The 15728-nt window shown below is 33.7% G+C and overlaps 1 protein-coding gene and 1 pseudogene across 6 annotated transcripts in view; one reads left to right on the top strand and one right to left on the bottom strand.

The window, feature by feature from the left end:
* Herc1 (HECT and RLD domain containing E3 ubiquitin protein ligase family member 1) overlaps window positions 1-15728 on the bottom strand; it is a 185104-nt gene that overhangs the window by 108212 nt on the left and 61164 nt on the right. For all 6 annotated transcript variants that reach the window (XM_078049498.1, XM_021727300.3, XM_078049495.1 and 3 more), the window contains exons 13-16: window positions 7123-7248; window positions 5633-5854; window positions 4534-4686; window positions 4068-4200 (exon numbers count right to left, since the gene is read on the bottom strand). In XM_078049498.1, the coding sequence (XP_077905624.1) occupies window positions 4068-4200; window positions 4534-4686; window positions 5633-5854; window positions 7123-7248 (634 nt within the window). The remainder of the gene's footprint in view (window positions 1-4067; window positions 4201-4533; window positions 4687-5632; window positions 5855-7122; window positions 7249-15728) is intronic.
* On the top strand, window positions 212-1185 carry LOC101958616 (transcription initiation factor TFIID subunit 9-like; annotated as a pseudogene).

Here is a 15728-nt window from a genome sequence, read left to right as displayed (position 1 = left end):
TTGAAACTAGAAGGAACATTCAGATATGACATCAGTTTGAACACATTAAATTTTAGATCACAGTGATGATTATGTTGATTTTGAACACTGTGTTCATCAGTATACTAGAAGTTGGAAAAACCACAATAGGCAAAAAAAACTTGCATTCAGATCAGGACTAAAGTACATTAATGTGGTTGATTTAGCTCAAGAAGCTTGATCACCAGGCATCATGGAATCAGGCAAGATGGCTTCTCCAACAAACATGCCAAAAAATGCACAAATAATGACACAAATCCTAAAGGATATGGGGATTACAGAAGAGGCAAGAGCTATAAATCTGGTGTTGGAGTCTGCCTTTTAATATGTGACCACAATTCCAGATGATGCTAAAACTTATTCAAGCCATGCTAAGAAAGCTACAGTTGAGCTGGGTATAATGGTGCTTGCCTGTAATCCCAGCAGCTCAGGAGGCTGAGGCAGAAGGATTGCGAATTCAAAGCCAGCCTCAACAAAAGTGAGGTGCTAAGCAACTCAGTGAAACCCTATCTCCAAATAAAATACAAAATAGGGCTGGTGTGTGGCTCAGTGGTCAAGTGACCCCGGAGTTCAATCCCTGCTACCAAAAAAAAAAAAAAAAAGAAAGAAAGAAAGCTACGGTTGATGTAGATGATGTGCAGAATGGCAATCTAGTGTTGAGCTCACCAGTCTCTTACATTTCCTTCCTCAAGAGATATTTTATTAGATATTGTAAGACAAAGAAACCAAACTCCTTTGCTATTGACCAAGCCACAGATAGGTTCTAGACTGTCAATCTGATAGATATTGTTCAGCAGCTTCAAACTATAGGCTCAAGTCTATACAAATTAAGACATCTATTTAGCAGGAATAACAGTTCCACAGCTAATATCAGATTAAATACTCCCACACTAGGCACATCAACCCCACAAACCATGTCTGTTTCAATTAAAGATTCCAATATCTCTTATAGGGCAAAGGTTTGCAATAAAGATGGTTGCCTCACAGTTCTCTGCTGAAAGATCATCAATTCCTACAAAATCAGCAATTCAGAATGTTCTTATTAATTCATCATTACTTGGGTCCAAAAACACTCTTATTCCCACTAATCTGGTATCATCACAAAATACTGCCAATAAATCATCAAATGCATTGAAAACAAAACATAATAAAGACGATGATGACTAAGTTAATTTGTAATCTAGCCTTGATGCATATAACATGCATACCTGAATCCAATGTACTGAAATTAAACAAGTATTTCAAATTGTGTTTTAGAAGCTTAAATAGTATTTAATGAGTCGATATAATTACTATACTTTGCAGTTGAAATGTTGGATTTTCTTTTTTTTTTAATATTTATTTTTTAGGTGTAGATGAACACAACACAATGCCTTTATTTTTATGTGGTGCTGAGGATTGAACCTGGGTCCCGCCCGTACTAGGTGAGTACTCTACTGCTGAGCCACAATCCCAGCCCTTTGGATTTTCTTTAATAGAACTAGTAATGGTTTTCATCCAACTTTATGTATAAAAATAAAATTTTTCATTATCAAGTTGAAAAAAATTAAAATGTTTCAGATGCTTGTGGAACAGACAAATGGAGGTACCTAAAAGCAGTAATTTGAGTTTTTCAGTTTGTTTCTTTCTTTATCATCAGGAAAACATCAGAGTTTATTTGGTTAAGGTCATACATACTAAATTATTAGTTGTATTTTGGACAAGCAAGAAAAAATACAGGTAGGCAACAAGATAAAGGCTTTAGTGCTCATGAAAGTTTTTAGCTAGATACAGATATGGGAGTCATTAACATACATATTATGGTTAAAAACATTACTTAGATTAGACAAGTCTATTCAGGAAGAAAAAAAAGAGCTTAAAACAGAATTCAGAGGGTCCTCAACATTAACAGTCATGTCCAATGAAGAGGCCTACAAGAACCCACAAAAAAACAATGGTCAAAGACATGGGAAAAGACAGACCTGTGACTACAAAGTAGGCCACAGAAGAAAGCATTTCAAATAGGAAAAAGGAACAATGACAAAGGTTAAGAAAGAGAAATAGTAGATAAAAGCATTTCACTTTATGTCATTTAAAACTGATGTTTCTGAGTTTATAGCATCCAATGTCTTTAAATTAAGTCCCTGCCTTGCCAATTAGAATTTCTTTCTTAAGAACAATCAGTGCTACCATTACCCCTAAACCAAGATCAAAAGGATAGCTTTTCAATGTTTTTATTAGTACATTATACTTATACATAATAGTTGGGTTCACTTTGATATAATTATAAATGCATATAACATAGTTTGCTGCTTCTCAATTCCTAGTACTTCTTTTTCTCTCCTCCTCCCTCTGTTTGATCTCCCTCCTCTACTTACTGAATTTCCTTCTATTTATTTTTTAATTGGTAGATTATAGTTATACACAAAAGTAGAATTCATTGTGATATTTTCATATATGCATGTAAGTTGGTCATTTTCATTACACAGTTGGTACCCCTTACCAACCTATCCTCTATTCCCCTGGGGCCCCATCCTCTGCTCTACTTTTTCCCTTTTTATATCCATGATATCTCCCCCTCTTTTTTCCCCCTTATTTCTCTCTAGCTGGAGAGAAACACAAACAGAGAAAACGTGCAGCCCTTGACTTTCTAAATCTGGCTTATTTTTCTTAGCATGATATTCTCAAGTTCCATCCATTTATCAGCAAATAACATAATTTCATTCTTCTTTATGGCTGAGTAAAACTCCATCATATATATACCACAGTTTCTTTATCCATTCATTCTTTGATGGACACCTAGGATGGTTCCACAACTTGGCTATTATGAATTGTGATAAACACTGGTTCGCATGGATTACAACAGTATACTGATTACAGTTCTATTGAATAAATGCCAAGGAGTGAGATATCAGGGTCATAAATATGGTGGTTCTTTCTTAGCCTTTTGAGGAATCTCCATATTCTTTCCACAGTGGTTATACTAACTTGCAGTCCCAATAAAAAAACAACAACCTGGTATTAGCATAAAAATAGACAAGAAGACCAAAGGAATAGAAATCACACAGACAAATCCATATAGTTACAGCAATCTGGTCTTTGACAAAGGCATCAAAAACATACATTGGAGAAAAGATGGGTTTTTTAAAACAAATGGTGCTGGGGAAACTGGATATCCATATGTAGAAGAATGAAACTAGATCCCTCTCTCTCTGCCACAAAAGTAACTCAAACTTGATCAAAGACCTAGAAATTAGACCAGAAACACTACAACTACTAGAAGAAAACATAGCATCAACACTCCAAAAGGCAACAACTTCCTTAAGAAGACTCTAAAGGCAAGAATCAACAAGTGGGGTGGCTTCAAATTAAAAAGCTTCTGTACAGCAAAGGGCATAAAGAGAGAACCTACAAAATGGGGAAAAGTCTGCCAGTTAATCTTCTGACAAGGAATTAATATTCAGAATATATAAAGAAGTTAAAAAAATTACCACCAAAAAAAAAAAAAATCCAAGTATCCCAGACAATAAATGGGCAAATGATCTAAACAGACATTTCTCAAAAGAAAAAATACAAATAGCCAACAAATACATGAAAAAATGTCCAACATCCTGAGAAGCCAGGGAAATGCAAATCAAAACTATATTGAGGGGCTATATATTGTAGCTCAGTGATAGAGCGTTGCCTGGCACATTTGAGGCACTGGGTTCAATCCTCAGCACAGTAAATAAATAAATGAATGAATGAATGAGTAAAAGTATTATGGCCATCTACAACTAAAAAAATAAACTACACTGATATTTCATCTCACTCCAGTTATAATGGCAACCATCAAGAATACAAATAACAATAACTGCTGACAAGGATGTGGGGGTGGTAGACATACACATACACATTGTTGGTGGGAGTGCATATTAATACAAAAGGATCTTTAACAGAAAGAAGTTTCAAGGTCATTCCTCTTCCACTCACAGGCTTCAGACCCTCTTAAGGCTTTAGAAAGACTATTGAGTCTTCCTTTTTAACTACCTTAACCACCAATTAAATGTGAAATTTAATACTAAACTTACCTCTTAACTTATCTCCAACACTGCCATTCCAAGGACTTTCTTTCAGCAAATTTGCAGAACGTGAATAAATATCTGTGGCATGAGGCAACAAGAGCTGAAGATGTTTATGAAGCAATGCCACACTGCTTGAGTTCTGAAGAGAAAGAAGTCCCTAATTACTACTTTGAAGGATTTAAGTACAGTATGGTGCAATGGCAGAATAATAATATTATTCTGTAATCCCAGAAACTTGGGAAGCTGAAGCAGGAGGATCATAAGTTTGAGGCTAGTACCAGAAACTTAGCAAGACCCTGTCTCAAACTAAAAATGGCTGAGGATGTGGCTCAGTGGTAAAGCACCCCTGGGTTCAATCCCCAGTACCAGAAAGAAAGACAGATTCAAAAATTACAAAAATATTATGGCATAACCAAATATCTGACTTTCAAGGTCCCTGATGGATCACCATAAAAGGCAAAAAATCATGTACCTCACTGATGTTATTAATATGGCAAAATGCCAACAGCTGTTTCTGTAATGAACACAGCAGTTCATGAAGATGAGCAGGCTGACTGTTCTCTGATGATGATGTTCCAAGTAGAAATTTATCACTATTCTTTTCTAGCTCTCCAAATGCTTGATCCTAAAATGACAAAAAATGAAGATTACTTTTAAAAATTTGAAAATCAAAGTGATGCCCTACCACAAATGATTCTAATTTAATAAGTCATTGTCTACTTTTTCCCATCAATGTTTAAATCTTTGTTGTAATCCTTATGCTATTAGCTATTAGATAGTAAAATTCATCAAACAATTTTAATTTGTTTTTCCAATTAAAAAAAACAAGTAATACATGCTTCACTACAGAAATTTTGAAAATAGAAAACAAGAAAAAGGAAAACAGTACAACTAAAACAATGTAGATTTTATTTTCACGTTGTGGATTTTTAACATAATTCTTAATTAAATTTTTTTCTAATTATAAAGGAAATAAGTGAACTAGAGACATAAAAATTAAATAAAATGTATGATTCTAGATACTGAACTAGAGAGAAATTGCTATAATGGTTTATAATAGCCTTATTATTATAGAGATTATGATGGTCTGAAGAAATGGACTAGAAAAAAATGGAAAGATTTAAGAAACACCACAGGTAAGAATTAACAGTTTCATAATACAGGGAAAGCTATGGGGCCCACTATTTACTCTCCAACTGACTAGACTATTAGAACCAAATGCATTGTTTAATTTTAAGATTTTATCTGAGTAAAGTTAATCCCTTGCTCATTATTATTTTTAAAAAATTTTTTTGTCTATTTATATCTGTTTATTCTTCTCAATTAATAAGAAAAAAGTTTGGTAAGATTCTACTATAAATCTCTTTATAATTGTCAATTACGTATCATTTGGCTCCCACAGTATTTTAGAAAACCTGACACCCATGTTTCCCTCTTTGGGGAGGTGGGATTAAAGTTTCATTTACATGAATTCATGAACTGTTGTGTTTAAATGTCAAAATATCTTGACTTGAAAAGACTCTTATCCCTTCATACTTTTTTTTTATTACTATAATGAAAAAGTAACTTACTGTATAAAATCCTAAATTTCTTAAGAGGGTCTTCATCAAAATTTCAGCCAAATGGGTATCTGGATGGCAGCTCTGAGTGCCATAAGACTGATCTGACAGGTTTCCATAGCTAGTACACACAGAAGAGAGGTCAGCAGCATCAGAGGGTGAACTATAGCCAAGTAAGGAGGCTACATGGGTATGATCTTGCAAACTTGTCAAAATGATATCCAGTTGCATTCTCTAAAGAACAATGAAATAGGAACACATAATTAGCCTGAGATGCATTAGAATTAACAAAAAAAAAAAAAAAACGATCCTGGGAGTGGGTGGGGATGTGGCTCAAGTGGTAGCGAGCTCGCCTAGCACACGTGAGGCACTGGGTTCGATTCTCAGCACCACATAAAAATAAAATAAAGATATTGTGTTCATCTAAAACTAAAAAATAAATATTTTTTAAAACAAAGGATCCTAGAAGAAATAAAACTATACCAATCATGCTAACTAATCCACCTAATAGCCCAGCTAAATAGTAATCTTCATGAAGTGTACAGTTATAATAAAAATTAACTAATTAATACCATTCATGAAAATGCAACTTACAGATTTTTATTTCATTCTTCATTATAAAACCTAAAACTGTAAGCTAACATGGCATACTGTGCATAAGTACTATATGTAGATAGGAGTAGGAAATGCCAACAAATAAGTATGTTACTCTACAGAACTACCAATGATAACTACTTATTCTGTTGTTTAAAATAAATCACTTGAAATCTAAACCAATGCAAACTACTCACTGGAAAGCATAACCATATGGATATTATTATTTTTTAATTTTTTAATTTGTTTTAATTAGTTACATATGACAGTACAATGACTGCATGACCAATGTGATTCTACAACCTGTACACTCAGAAAAATGAGAAATTATATCCCATCTGATTCAAATGTATGATTGTCAAGACCACATGGATATTATATTATCAGTTTTTACCACTTTGCTCCTCAAATATGTACTTCTACAACTGATTCTTCTACTCAATTCAACAAAATATGCTTATTTTAATGCACTTAAGACAATAAAAATGAAAATAATAAGCATATTCATATCCTAAAATAATTTTTCTTTATATCATCTTTTACCTTTTAGACAAATAATTTCAAACAACATTCTGGGCTTAGAACCAACAGTAGTAGCACATGTCCTGGATTTCAATTCAGCATACTACCAAAAAAACCAAAGGATCTTGGGCTTGATACCATAATCGACATTGAAAAAATTGGTCATTAGTTAAATAATTAGCCCCAATAATTTAATGAATTATCACCTGTTTCACGTGAAGTCACTAGACAGCTGAGAATTCTTCCAATAAATAACATTAAATAACTAGGATTTTGCCATATCTATCAAGTTCTACTCCATGAACACATTGCAGTTGATTAGCTTTTTTTTTCCTCTCAATTATTTGTGATATTACTAGTTTACACAGATCCATGCAAAGGCTTACCTGTCCTTTAGATAAGCTTTCCCATCTATCAGGTCCTTGGGGTAAAAGAGAATGAAGTAATTCCATCCGTTCTCGTAAGGGAGGTAACAGCATGGTTGCTCCCACTGACAGAGTCTCAATTACCACCTAATATCAAAAAAGAAAAGTAGACTGATTAGGCCGATTTTTTCTTTTTTTTTTTTAATAAAAACACATGAAAAGTGAGTCCATTGACTATTGGGATCATAAGAAAGTAGCATGTGCAGAAATAAAGCAAGCAAGTCCTTCATTAGATATCTTTAAGAAGTATAGAACATAAATTTTTGATTTGCTACTAAATAGTTAACTGTCACCCAACCATTATTTAGTGTTGATCTGACAGTGCTGGGCCTAGTAAGAAGTTGTGCAAAGTGGCCCTGCTTTCATGAGTATACAGTCTAATGGGGGGGGGGGACCTGAAAAAGTAATTAAAATCATGAGTCACGCCAGGTGCATGGCACACACCTATTATCTGAGGCAGGAAGATCATGAGTTCAAGGTCAGCCTCATCAACTTAATATAAAGGTCCTAACCAACTCAATGAGAGATTGTCTCTAAAAAAATATTTTTTAAGAAATGGCTGGAGATGTGGCTCAGTGGTTAAGCATCCCTGGGTTCAATCCTTAGTACTGCCCCCCTACCAAAATCACAAGTCATATAAAGAGAAAAAAAAAAGAATGACAATTAGTATGGCCCATAGGCTCATGGAAGGTCCTTCTAAGGATTAAGTATTTAAGAGTTGGAGAGTTATCAGGACTTAGCAAGATGATGGTCCAGGTAGTGTGAACAAAATAAGGAATAACTAGCTATATTATCTTAGACCTCAAAACTTCTTAGGGTTATTAAATATTAATTTTTTATTGACCTCTGCAGTTTTATTTTTTATTCTTTTTTAGATATACATGATAGTACAGTATATTTTGGCATAGTATACACCCATGGAATATAAATTATTCTAATTAGGATCCCATACTTGTGGTTGTACATGATGTGGAATACCACTTGTCACGTATTCATATATGAACATGGGGAAGCTATGCCGGATTCATTCTACTGTTTCTCCTATTCCCATCCTCCTTCTCTTCCCTTCCTCCCCCTTTGTCTAATCCAATGAACTTCTATTCCCCCACCCCCACCCCGTATTGTGTGTCAGCATCCACATATCAGAGAGAAAATTCGGTCTTTGGTTTTCTGGGATTGGCTTAGTTCACCTAGCACAAAAGTCTCCAGATCCATCCATTTACTGGCAAAAGTCATAAAGTCATTCTTCTTTATGGCTGAATAATATCCCACTGTGTATATACACCACATTTTCTTTATCCACTCATATGTGGAAGGGCACCTAGGTTGGTTCCTTAGTTCAGCTATTATGAATTGAGCTGCTATAAACATTGATGTGGCCGCTATAGTATGCTGATTTTAAGTCCTCATATTCTGAAGAGCGGAATAACTGGGTCAAATGATGCTTCCTTTTCAAGTTTTCAGAGGAATCTCCATATTGTTTTCTAAAGTGGTTGCACCAATTTGCAGTCCAACCAGCAATATATGAGTATACCTTTTCTCCAACATCCTTGCCAACATTTATTGTTACTTGTGTTCTTCATAATTGCCATTCTGATTAGAGTGAGATGGAATTTCAGTGTAGTTTTAATTTTCATTTCTTTAATTGCCAGAGATTTTTGAACATTTTCTTATATCTTTGTTGGCCATCCGTATTTCTACTTTTATGAAGTGTCTGTTTCATTTCTTTGCCCATATATTGGCTGGGTTATTTGTTTTTTTGGTATTCTTTTGTTAATTACTATTTTTTAAAATTTATATATGATAGCAGAATGCATTATAATTCATATCACACATATAGAGTACAAGTGTTCATATCTCTGGTTGCATGCAAAGCATATTCATACTAATTCGTGTCTTCATACATGTACTTTGGATAATGAGGTCCATCTCATTCCACCATTATTTCTAACCCCATGCCCTCTCACTTACCCTCCAACCCCTCTGCCCTAACTAGAGTTCATTTATTCCTCCCTTGTTCCCCATCCCTACTCCACTATAAATCAGCTACTTTATATCACAGATAACATTTGGCATTTGTATTTTTGGGATTGGCTAACTTCACTTAGCATTATCTTCTCCAAATTCCTCTATTTACCTGCAAATGCCATGATTTTATTCTCTTTTATTGCTCAGTAAAATTCCATTGTGTATATATGCCACATTTTTTTATCCATTCATCCACTGAAGGGCATCTAAGTTGGCTCCACAGTTTAGCTATTGTGAATTGTGCTGCTATAAACATTGATGTGGCTGTATCCCTGTAGTATGCAGTTTTTAAGTCCTTTGGCATAGTCCAAGAAAGGGATAGCTGGGTCAAATGGTGGTTCCACTCCCAGTTTTCCAAGGAATCTCCATACTGCTTTCCATATTTGCACCAATTTGTAGTCCCACCAACCAATGTATGAGTGTACCTTTTTCCTCACATCCTCGCCAACACTTATTGCTGTCTGTCTTCATAATAGCTCCCATTCTGACTGGAGTGAGATGATATCTTTGCAAATCAAAACTACTCTAAGGAGTAGTTTTGATTTGCATTTCTCTGATCACTAGAGAAGATGAGCATTTTTCCATATATTTGTTGATTAATTGTATATTCTCTTCTGAGAAGTCTCTGTTCAGGTCCTTGGCCCATTTATTGATTGGGTTATTTGTTTTTTTGGTGCTTAGCTTTTTGAGTTCTTTATATAACCTAGAGATTAGTGTTCTATCTGATTGTGAGGGATAAAAAAATTTGCTCCAAGGATGTAGGCTCTCTTCACCTGACAGATTGTTTATTTTGCTGAGAAGAAACTATGTTAAATCTCAATACAATGTTGGAAGTGGTGGCCCAACCATCTCAAAATAAAATATAAAAACTTGCCTAGCATGCCAAGCCCTGAGTTTAATCCCCAATATCATACAGATACATATAAAAAGCCTCAACAGAAGAGTTAGAATACAACTCTAAATTCAAGGAAAATGAAAAATAGGAAAGAAAATACAAGAGAATTAAGAGAACTGATGATCCAGGAGGTCCAGTATCTCAGTAATAAAACAATTCTAGAGAAGAAAACAGTAAAGGGGAAATCAACAAAAAAGATAATATCTTAAAACTGAAGACTATGAGTTTCCCATCTAAAGGATCCACCCAAATACCTATCCACAAGGTATAAAGTCAGACTCATATCACTTTGAAATGTGAGAATATCAAGGACAAGTAGAACTTGCTATAACATCCAGAGGGGAAAAACTAACTTCCATAATTAAGAAACAATTTGAACAGCACTGATTTCCTAAGTAACAACACTTAAAGCTAGAAGAAAACCAAGCTATGTCTTCACAATTTTTATAGGAATTTGATTTCTAATTTAGAATTTGACTAAACTATTTATAAATATTTTCTACTCTCATATTTAAGTGTGAGAATATTCTTAATATATTTTCTTATTGGCCATCTTTCAGAAGCTCATGATGGATACAGAAATTCAGCAGAAGCTACCTTACTCAAATGATCATGGTCAACATGGCCAGTAAAAAGAGCTATCAATATGAAGCCCATGTGATGATGTACCAAGGACACACCATTTCAGTGGTATTCTTGCCAAAAATTTTTCAAAAATTATTCAATCATAAGAAGATACAGAGAAACATCCAACAAAATAATTGGCCAGTAGTCATGAAGTACCAAGATCAAGAAAGACTAGAAGGCTATCTTTTCCTCTGGAGATGGCCCATGTTCTCCCTTGAGTGTGAATTCCTTGCTTTACCCCAAAACCATCTTTCTTTTGAGACTGCCTCCATTGTCCCTTGATTATGTGTCTACTTTCCTAAATAAACCTCTGTCTCTGTTTCTGGAAGAAAAGAAAGACAAGAAAAGACTGAAAAATTGTTAGAAGAAGCTAAGGAGAAACAACAATTAAATGCAATATGGGATCCCGGAAAAGCTTCTACAATCACAAGGACATTAGTAGAAAACAAATGTAATTTCTAACAAGCTCTTTAGTTTAGTTAATTGTTATTCAACCAGTACTAATTTCTTGGTTTTGATAATTTTACTATGGCTATGTAAAAAAATAATATTAGGCAAAGTTGGGTAAGATAATGTATACATAAACCACATTACTTATGCAACTTTTTCTTAAGTCTACAATTGGTTCAAATAAAAAGTTAGGGCTAAGGATATGATTCAGCAATAATGTACTTGCTAGCATACACGAGGTCCGAGGTTCAATTCAAAGCACAAATAAATAAATAAATACAAAATTAAAAGCTAAAAAAGAAAGAAATTCAGAGAGGGACCAAGGAAAAAGGTGGGAAAGCACACAAGAAAGAGCAGTTAACAGTAGTTGTTGCAAACAGATAAATTGTTAGAAGTTTCAAGGATAAGAAAAGAGGAAAAGAAATAAGCTATAATCATAACAACCTTGTACATATCCTGGGTCTAAGTACTCTATAAGTACTCTCCAAGGATAGAGTAGCTGTCAAGGAGATTAAAGGAATAAATATTTAATTTTACTTTTTTAAGTCTATTTTCCCTTATTTTACTCCAGAACTTTTAACCTTTAATCTATGCTAGCCAATTTCTGATAAATATTAAATTGTCATGGATCCTATCGATCAACTCTTCCCACCCTTATTTCAGAGAATATATTCTTCTAGTTGAAAAATCATGATTTTAATTTTCCTGAATTTAACAAATTGAATTATAATCCCTGTGTCATAAAATTCAGTGGCTTTTACTATATCCACAGAATTATGCACCGATCACTATCTAATTTTGGAACATTTTCATCATTCCAAAAAGAAACTCTGCCACTCTCTTCTTCCCCAAGCCCCTGACAACCAGTTTCTATAGATTTGCTTACTCTTCAAATTTCTTATTTATGGAATCATACTGACATGTAGACTATTGTGTCTTGTTTATTTCACTTAGCATGTTTATAAGATCCAGTCATGTAGCATACATCACAGTTCTTCATTCTGTTTGTTTTTACAATTTTTAATATTTTACAAGTTTTACAATATTTTTTAACAGAATAATAGATCTGGACTCCAAATTCTAACTTTCCAAAATATAAAGCATTACACTTCCATATTTTTTGTCCTTTTTAGATACATATCAGAGTATAATTTGACTTATTTATACAAACATGAAGTACCTTTTATTCTAATTAGGATCTCAGTCTTGTGGTGGTACATGACATAGAGATTCACTGTGGTATATTCATATATGTACTTAGAAAAGTTATGTCAGAGGGGCTGGGGCTGGGACTAAGGTTCAGCAGTAGAGCACTTGCCTGGCATGTGTGAGGCACTGGTTCAATTCTCAGCACCACATGTAAATAAATAAAAGTCTATCAACAACTAAAAAATATTAAAAAAGAAAAAGAAAAGTTATGTCAGAATCATTCCACTGTCTTTCCTATTCCTACCCACCTTCCTTTCATTCCCTTTTGCCTATTCATTCTGTTTTATGGTGGAACTGTAGTATTACATTGTATAGACACACCACTTTTTGTTCACCCATTCATCAGCTGATAATGGGTGAATTGTTCCAACTTTTTGGCTACCATGAATAATGCTTCTGTGAGATTTGCATAAGAGTATTTGTGTGGATAAGGTTTTTAATTCTCTTGGGTACAGACCTTGTAGTGGAATCACTGGATCATATGGTTACTTTATGTTTAACTAGTTAACGAACTATTTAACTGTTTTCCAAAGCAATGGCATGGTTTTATATCCCCATCAGTAACATACAAAGGTTCTAATTTCTTTACCACCCAAACATTTACTACTTTTGGTCTTTTTGGTTCTAGTTATTTAATGGGTATAAAGAGTATCTAACTGAGGTTTTCATTAGATTTTAACTTATAACTAATGATGTTGAATAGTTTTTCATGTGTTTATTGGCAATTTATATATTTTATCGGAAAAAATTTCTAGGATTCTTTGCTCATTTTTTAAAAAATATTTAATTTTTAGTTGTAGTTGGACACAATACCTTTTTTTATTTATTAATTTTTATGTTGTGCCGAGGATTGAACCCAGGGCTTCACACATGTGAGGTGAGCACTCTACGGCTAAGCTACAACCCCAGCCCCTATGCTTTGTTTTTATATGGAAATACAACTGATTTTTGTAAGTTGATCTTATATCCTGCAACCTTACTGAACTCATTTATGAGCCCTAGTAGGTTATAGTTTTTTTGTTTGTTGTTTCTTTTTAAACAGGGTCTTACTATGTTGCCCAGGCTAGCCTGGTTCTCAGGATTCTCCCATCTCAGCCTCCCCGGCATGAGAACATGTACCTTTACAACTGGCCTCATATTTTGTTTTGTTGTGTAGTTCTTGGATTTTTAACATCCAAATCATGTCATCTACAAATAGAAATATCTTCACTATCTATTTTCCAATCTAGATATCTTTTTTCTTTCTTGCATAAATTGCCCTGACTGACATAGAAATGTCAAGAGTGGAAACCACTGTCTTGTTCCTGATCTTAAGGGGAAAACATTCAAGTGAGAGCATGAGCCAAAGATATGACAGGCAGTTAGGGCAGGGACCTCAGTAAGTGGCAGATTCCATGTTTCTTACAGATTCTGGTCATTAACTTCATTGGAGTGTATGTCAGAATCCTAAGTCACACCCTAAGCTACACCCTGAGCCAATCCCTGAGAAGTGGCTATGATCAACATCCTGTTTGGATTAGGAACCCCTGAACACCAAGTGTCTCATCCTGATTGGATCTAGAAACTCCCCTCCCTAACATCATTAGCCAATACTCCAAGCAAAACCATATAAATCTCTGAACAGTAGCAACTCAGCAGTAACCCTCTTTTGGAACTCCTCCCCAGTGGGAGCTTTGCTTCCTTTCTGGTTTCTTAAATAAATTTTATTACATTACTCTCATACTCCCTTCAGTTTCAGGAGACAAAGAACATACAGATCTCTGTGTCTCTCAAGTCTTTCTCCACTGAGATAATATTAGCTGTGAATTTTTCCTGGACACTCTTTATCACATTAAGAATTCCCTTATATAACATAATCATTCTTACATGAAAAAATATCTCTCTGGTTGCAATGTGGAAAACAGGTTAAAGACAACATAGGCAATATATAGAAAGTTTATAAGGGGTGTACCCCTGAGTATTCAATGGTACATTTATGAGTTTATCCCGAAAAAGTTATCAGATAAGAATAAAAAGTCTGAGAGACATTGACTGAAAATTTACAAGAAGAGTAATATTAGGAAAGATTCACTTTCTCCTTCAAAATATTTTATTTTGAATGATTTGTTTTATAATAGGCATGTAATGCTTAAAATCTCAAAAACCAATACAGCAATTTCATTTCTGAAAAAAGAAGGTTTTCTTCTATTCCTATTTTGTTGCATGTTTTTATCATTAAGGATGTCGAGCTTTGTTAAATGTTTTTTCTCCATCTGCTGAAATAATCACAATTTTATTCTTCATTAATATGATGCATTATTTTGACTGATTTTCATAGTTTGAACCAACCTAGAATTTCTGGGGTATGTCCCACTTGGTCATGGTGTATAATCTTTCAGATAAATTGCTGGATTTAATATGCTAATAGTTTGTTGAGGATTTGCACACCTATATTTATAATGGATTTTGGTCCAGGGTTTTCATTCTTTCAAAATCTTAGAATATATTTAAAAAATATTTTTTCTTCTTTTGAAGTGTTTGTGAAGTATTGGTGTTAAACCCAAAAATATTTAGTGAATTCATAGTGAAGTCATTTGGTCTTGAGCTTTTCTTCACAGAATTTTTATAATTATTATTGCAAATTTAATCTCTTATTATAGGTCCATTCAGATTTTTCATTTCTTTTTCAGTTTTTTATTTTTAAGTTGGTTTAGTAATTTGTGTTTTTCTAGAAATCTGTCCTTTTCATCTGGGTTATCTAATTGTTGATATACAGTTGTTCACAGTATCTCTTTATAACCCCTTGTATATCTGTAAAGTTAGTAGTAATATCTTTTATTCCTGATTTTAGTACCTGAAGTCCCTCTCTTTTTGCTTGGTTGGTCTAGCAAGAAATTTGTCAATTTTTTAACCTTTGCAAAGAACCAACAAACATTTAATTTCACTAATTTAATTCTCAACTGCTTTCCTATCCTTTATTTCTTTAATTTCACTCCAATTTATATTATTTGTTTTTTTAACTTTCTCTGGGTTTATCTGCTTATATTTCTAATTTCTTCAGATAAAATATTAAATTATTGACTTGAGATATGAACTACTTTTAAACAGGCATTCATGGTTATAATTTTTTTCCTTCAGTACAGCTCTAGCTAAATTCTGTAAGTTTTGGTGTATTATGGTTTTATTTTCATTTAATTCAAAGTATTTTCTAATTTTCCTCATGATCTTTTCTTTGACCCATTGATTACACAGGAATATATTGCTTAAAAATTACTGTGCATTCTATCCTTACTGGCCAGAGTTTATTTTTATTTTCCATATTTTCTATTTTAAAAATGTTTTTTTCAGTTTCCCAAAATTAATACTGTAACATAATACC

The sequence above is a fragment of the Ictidomys tridecemlineatus genome, chromosome 5 (genome assembly GCF_052094955.1).
Source record: "Ictidomys tridecemlineatus isolate mIctTri1 chromosome 5, mIctTri1.hap1, whole genome shotgun sequence".
In the NCBI taxonomy this organism is placed as follows: domain Eukaryota; kingdom Metazoa; phylum Chordata; class Mammalia; order Rodentia; family Sciuridae; genus Ictidomys; species Ictidomys tridecemlineatus.
The sequence above is the reverse complement of the archived record's forward strand: the minus strand, read 5'-3'. Positions and strand labels throughout refer to the sequence as shown.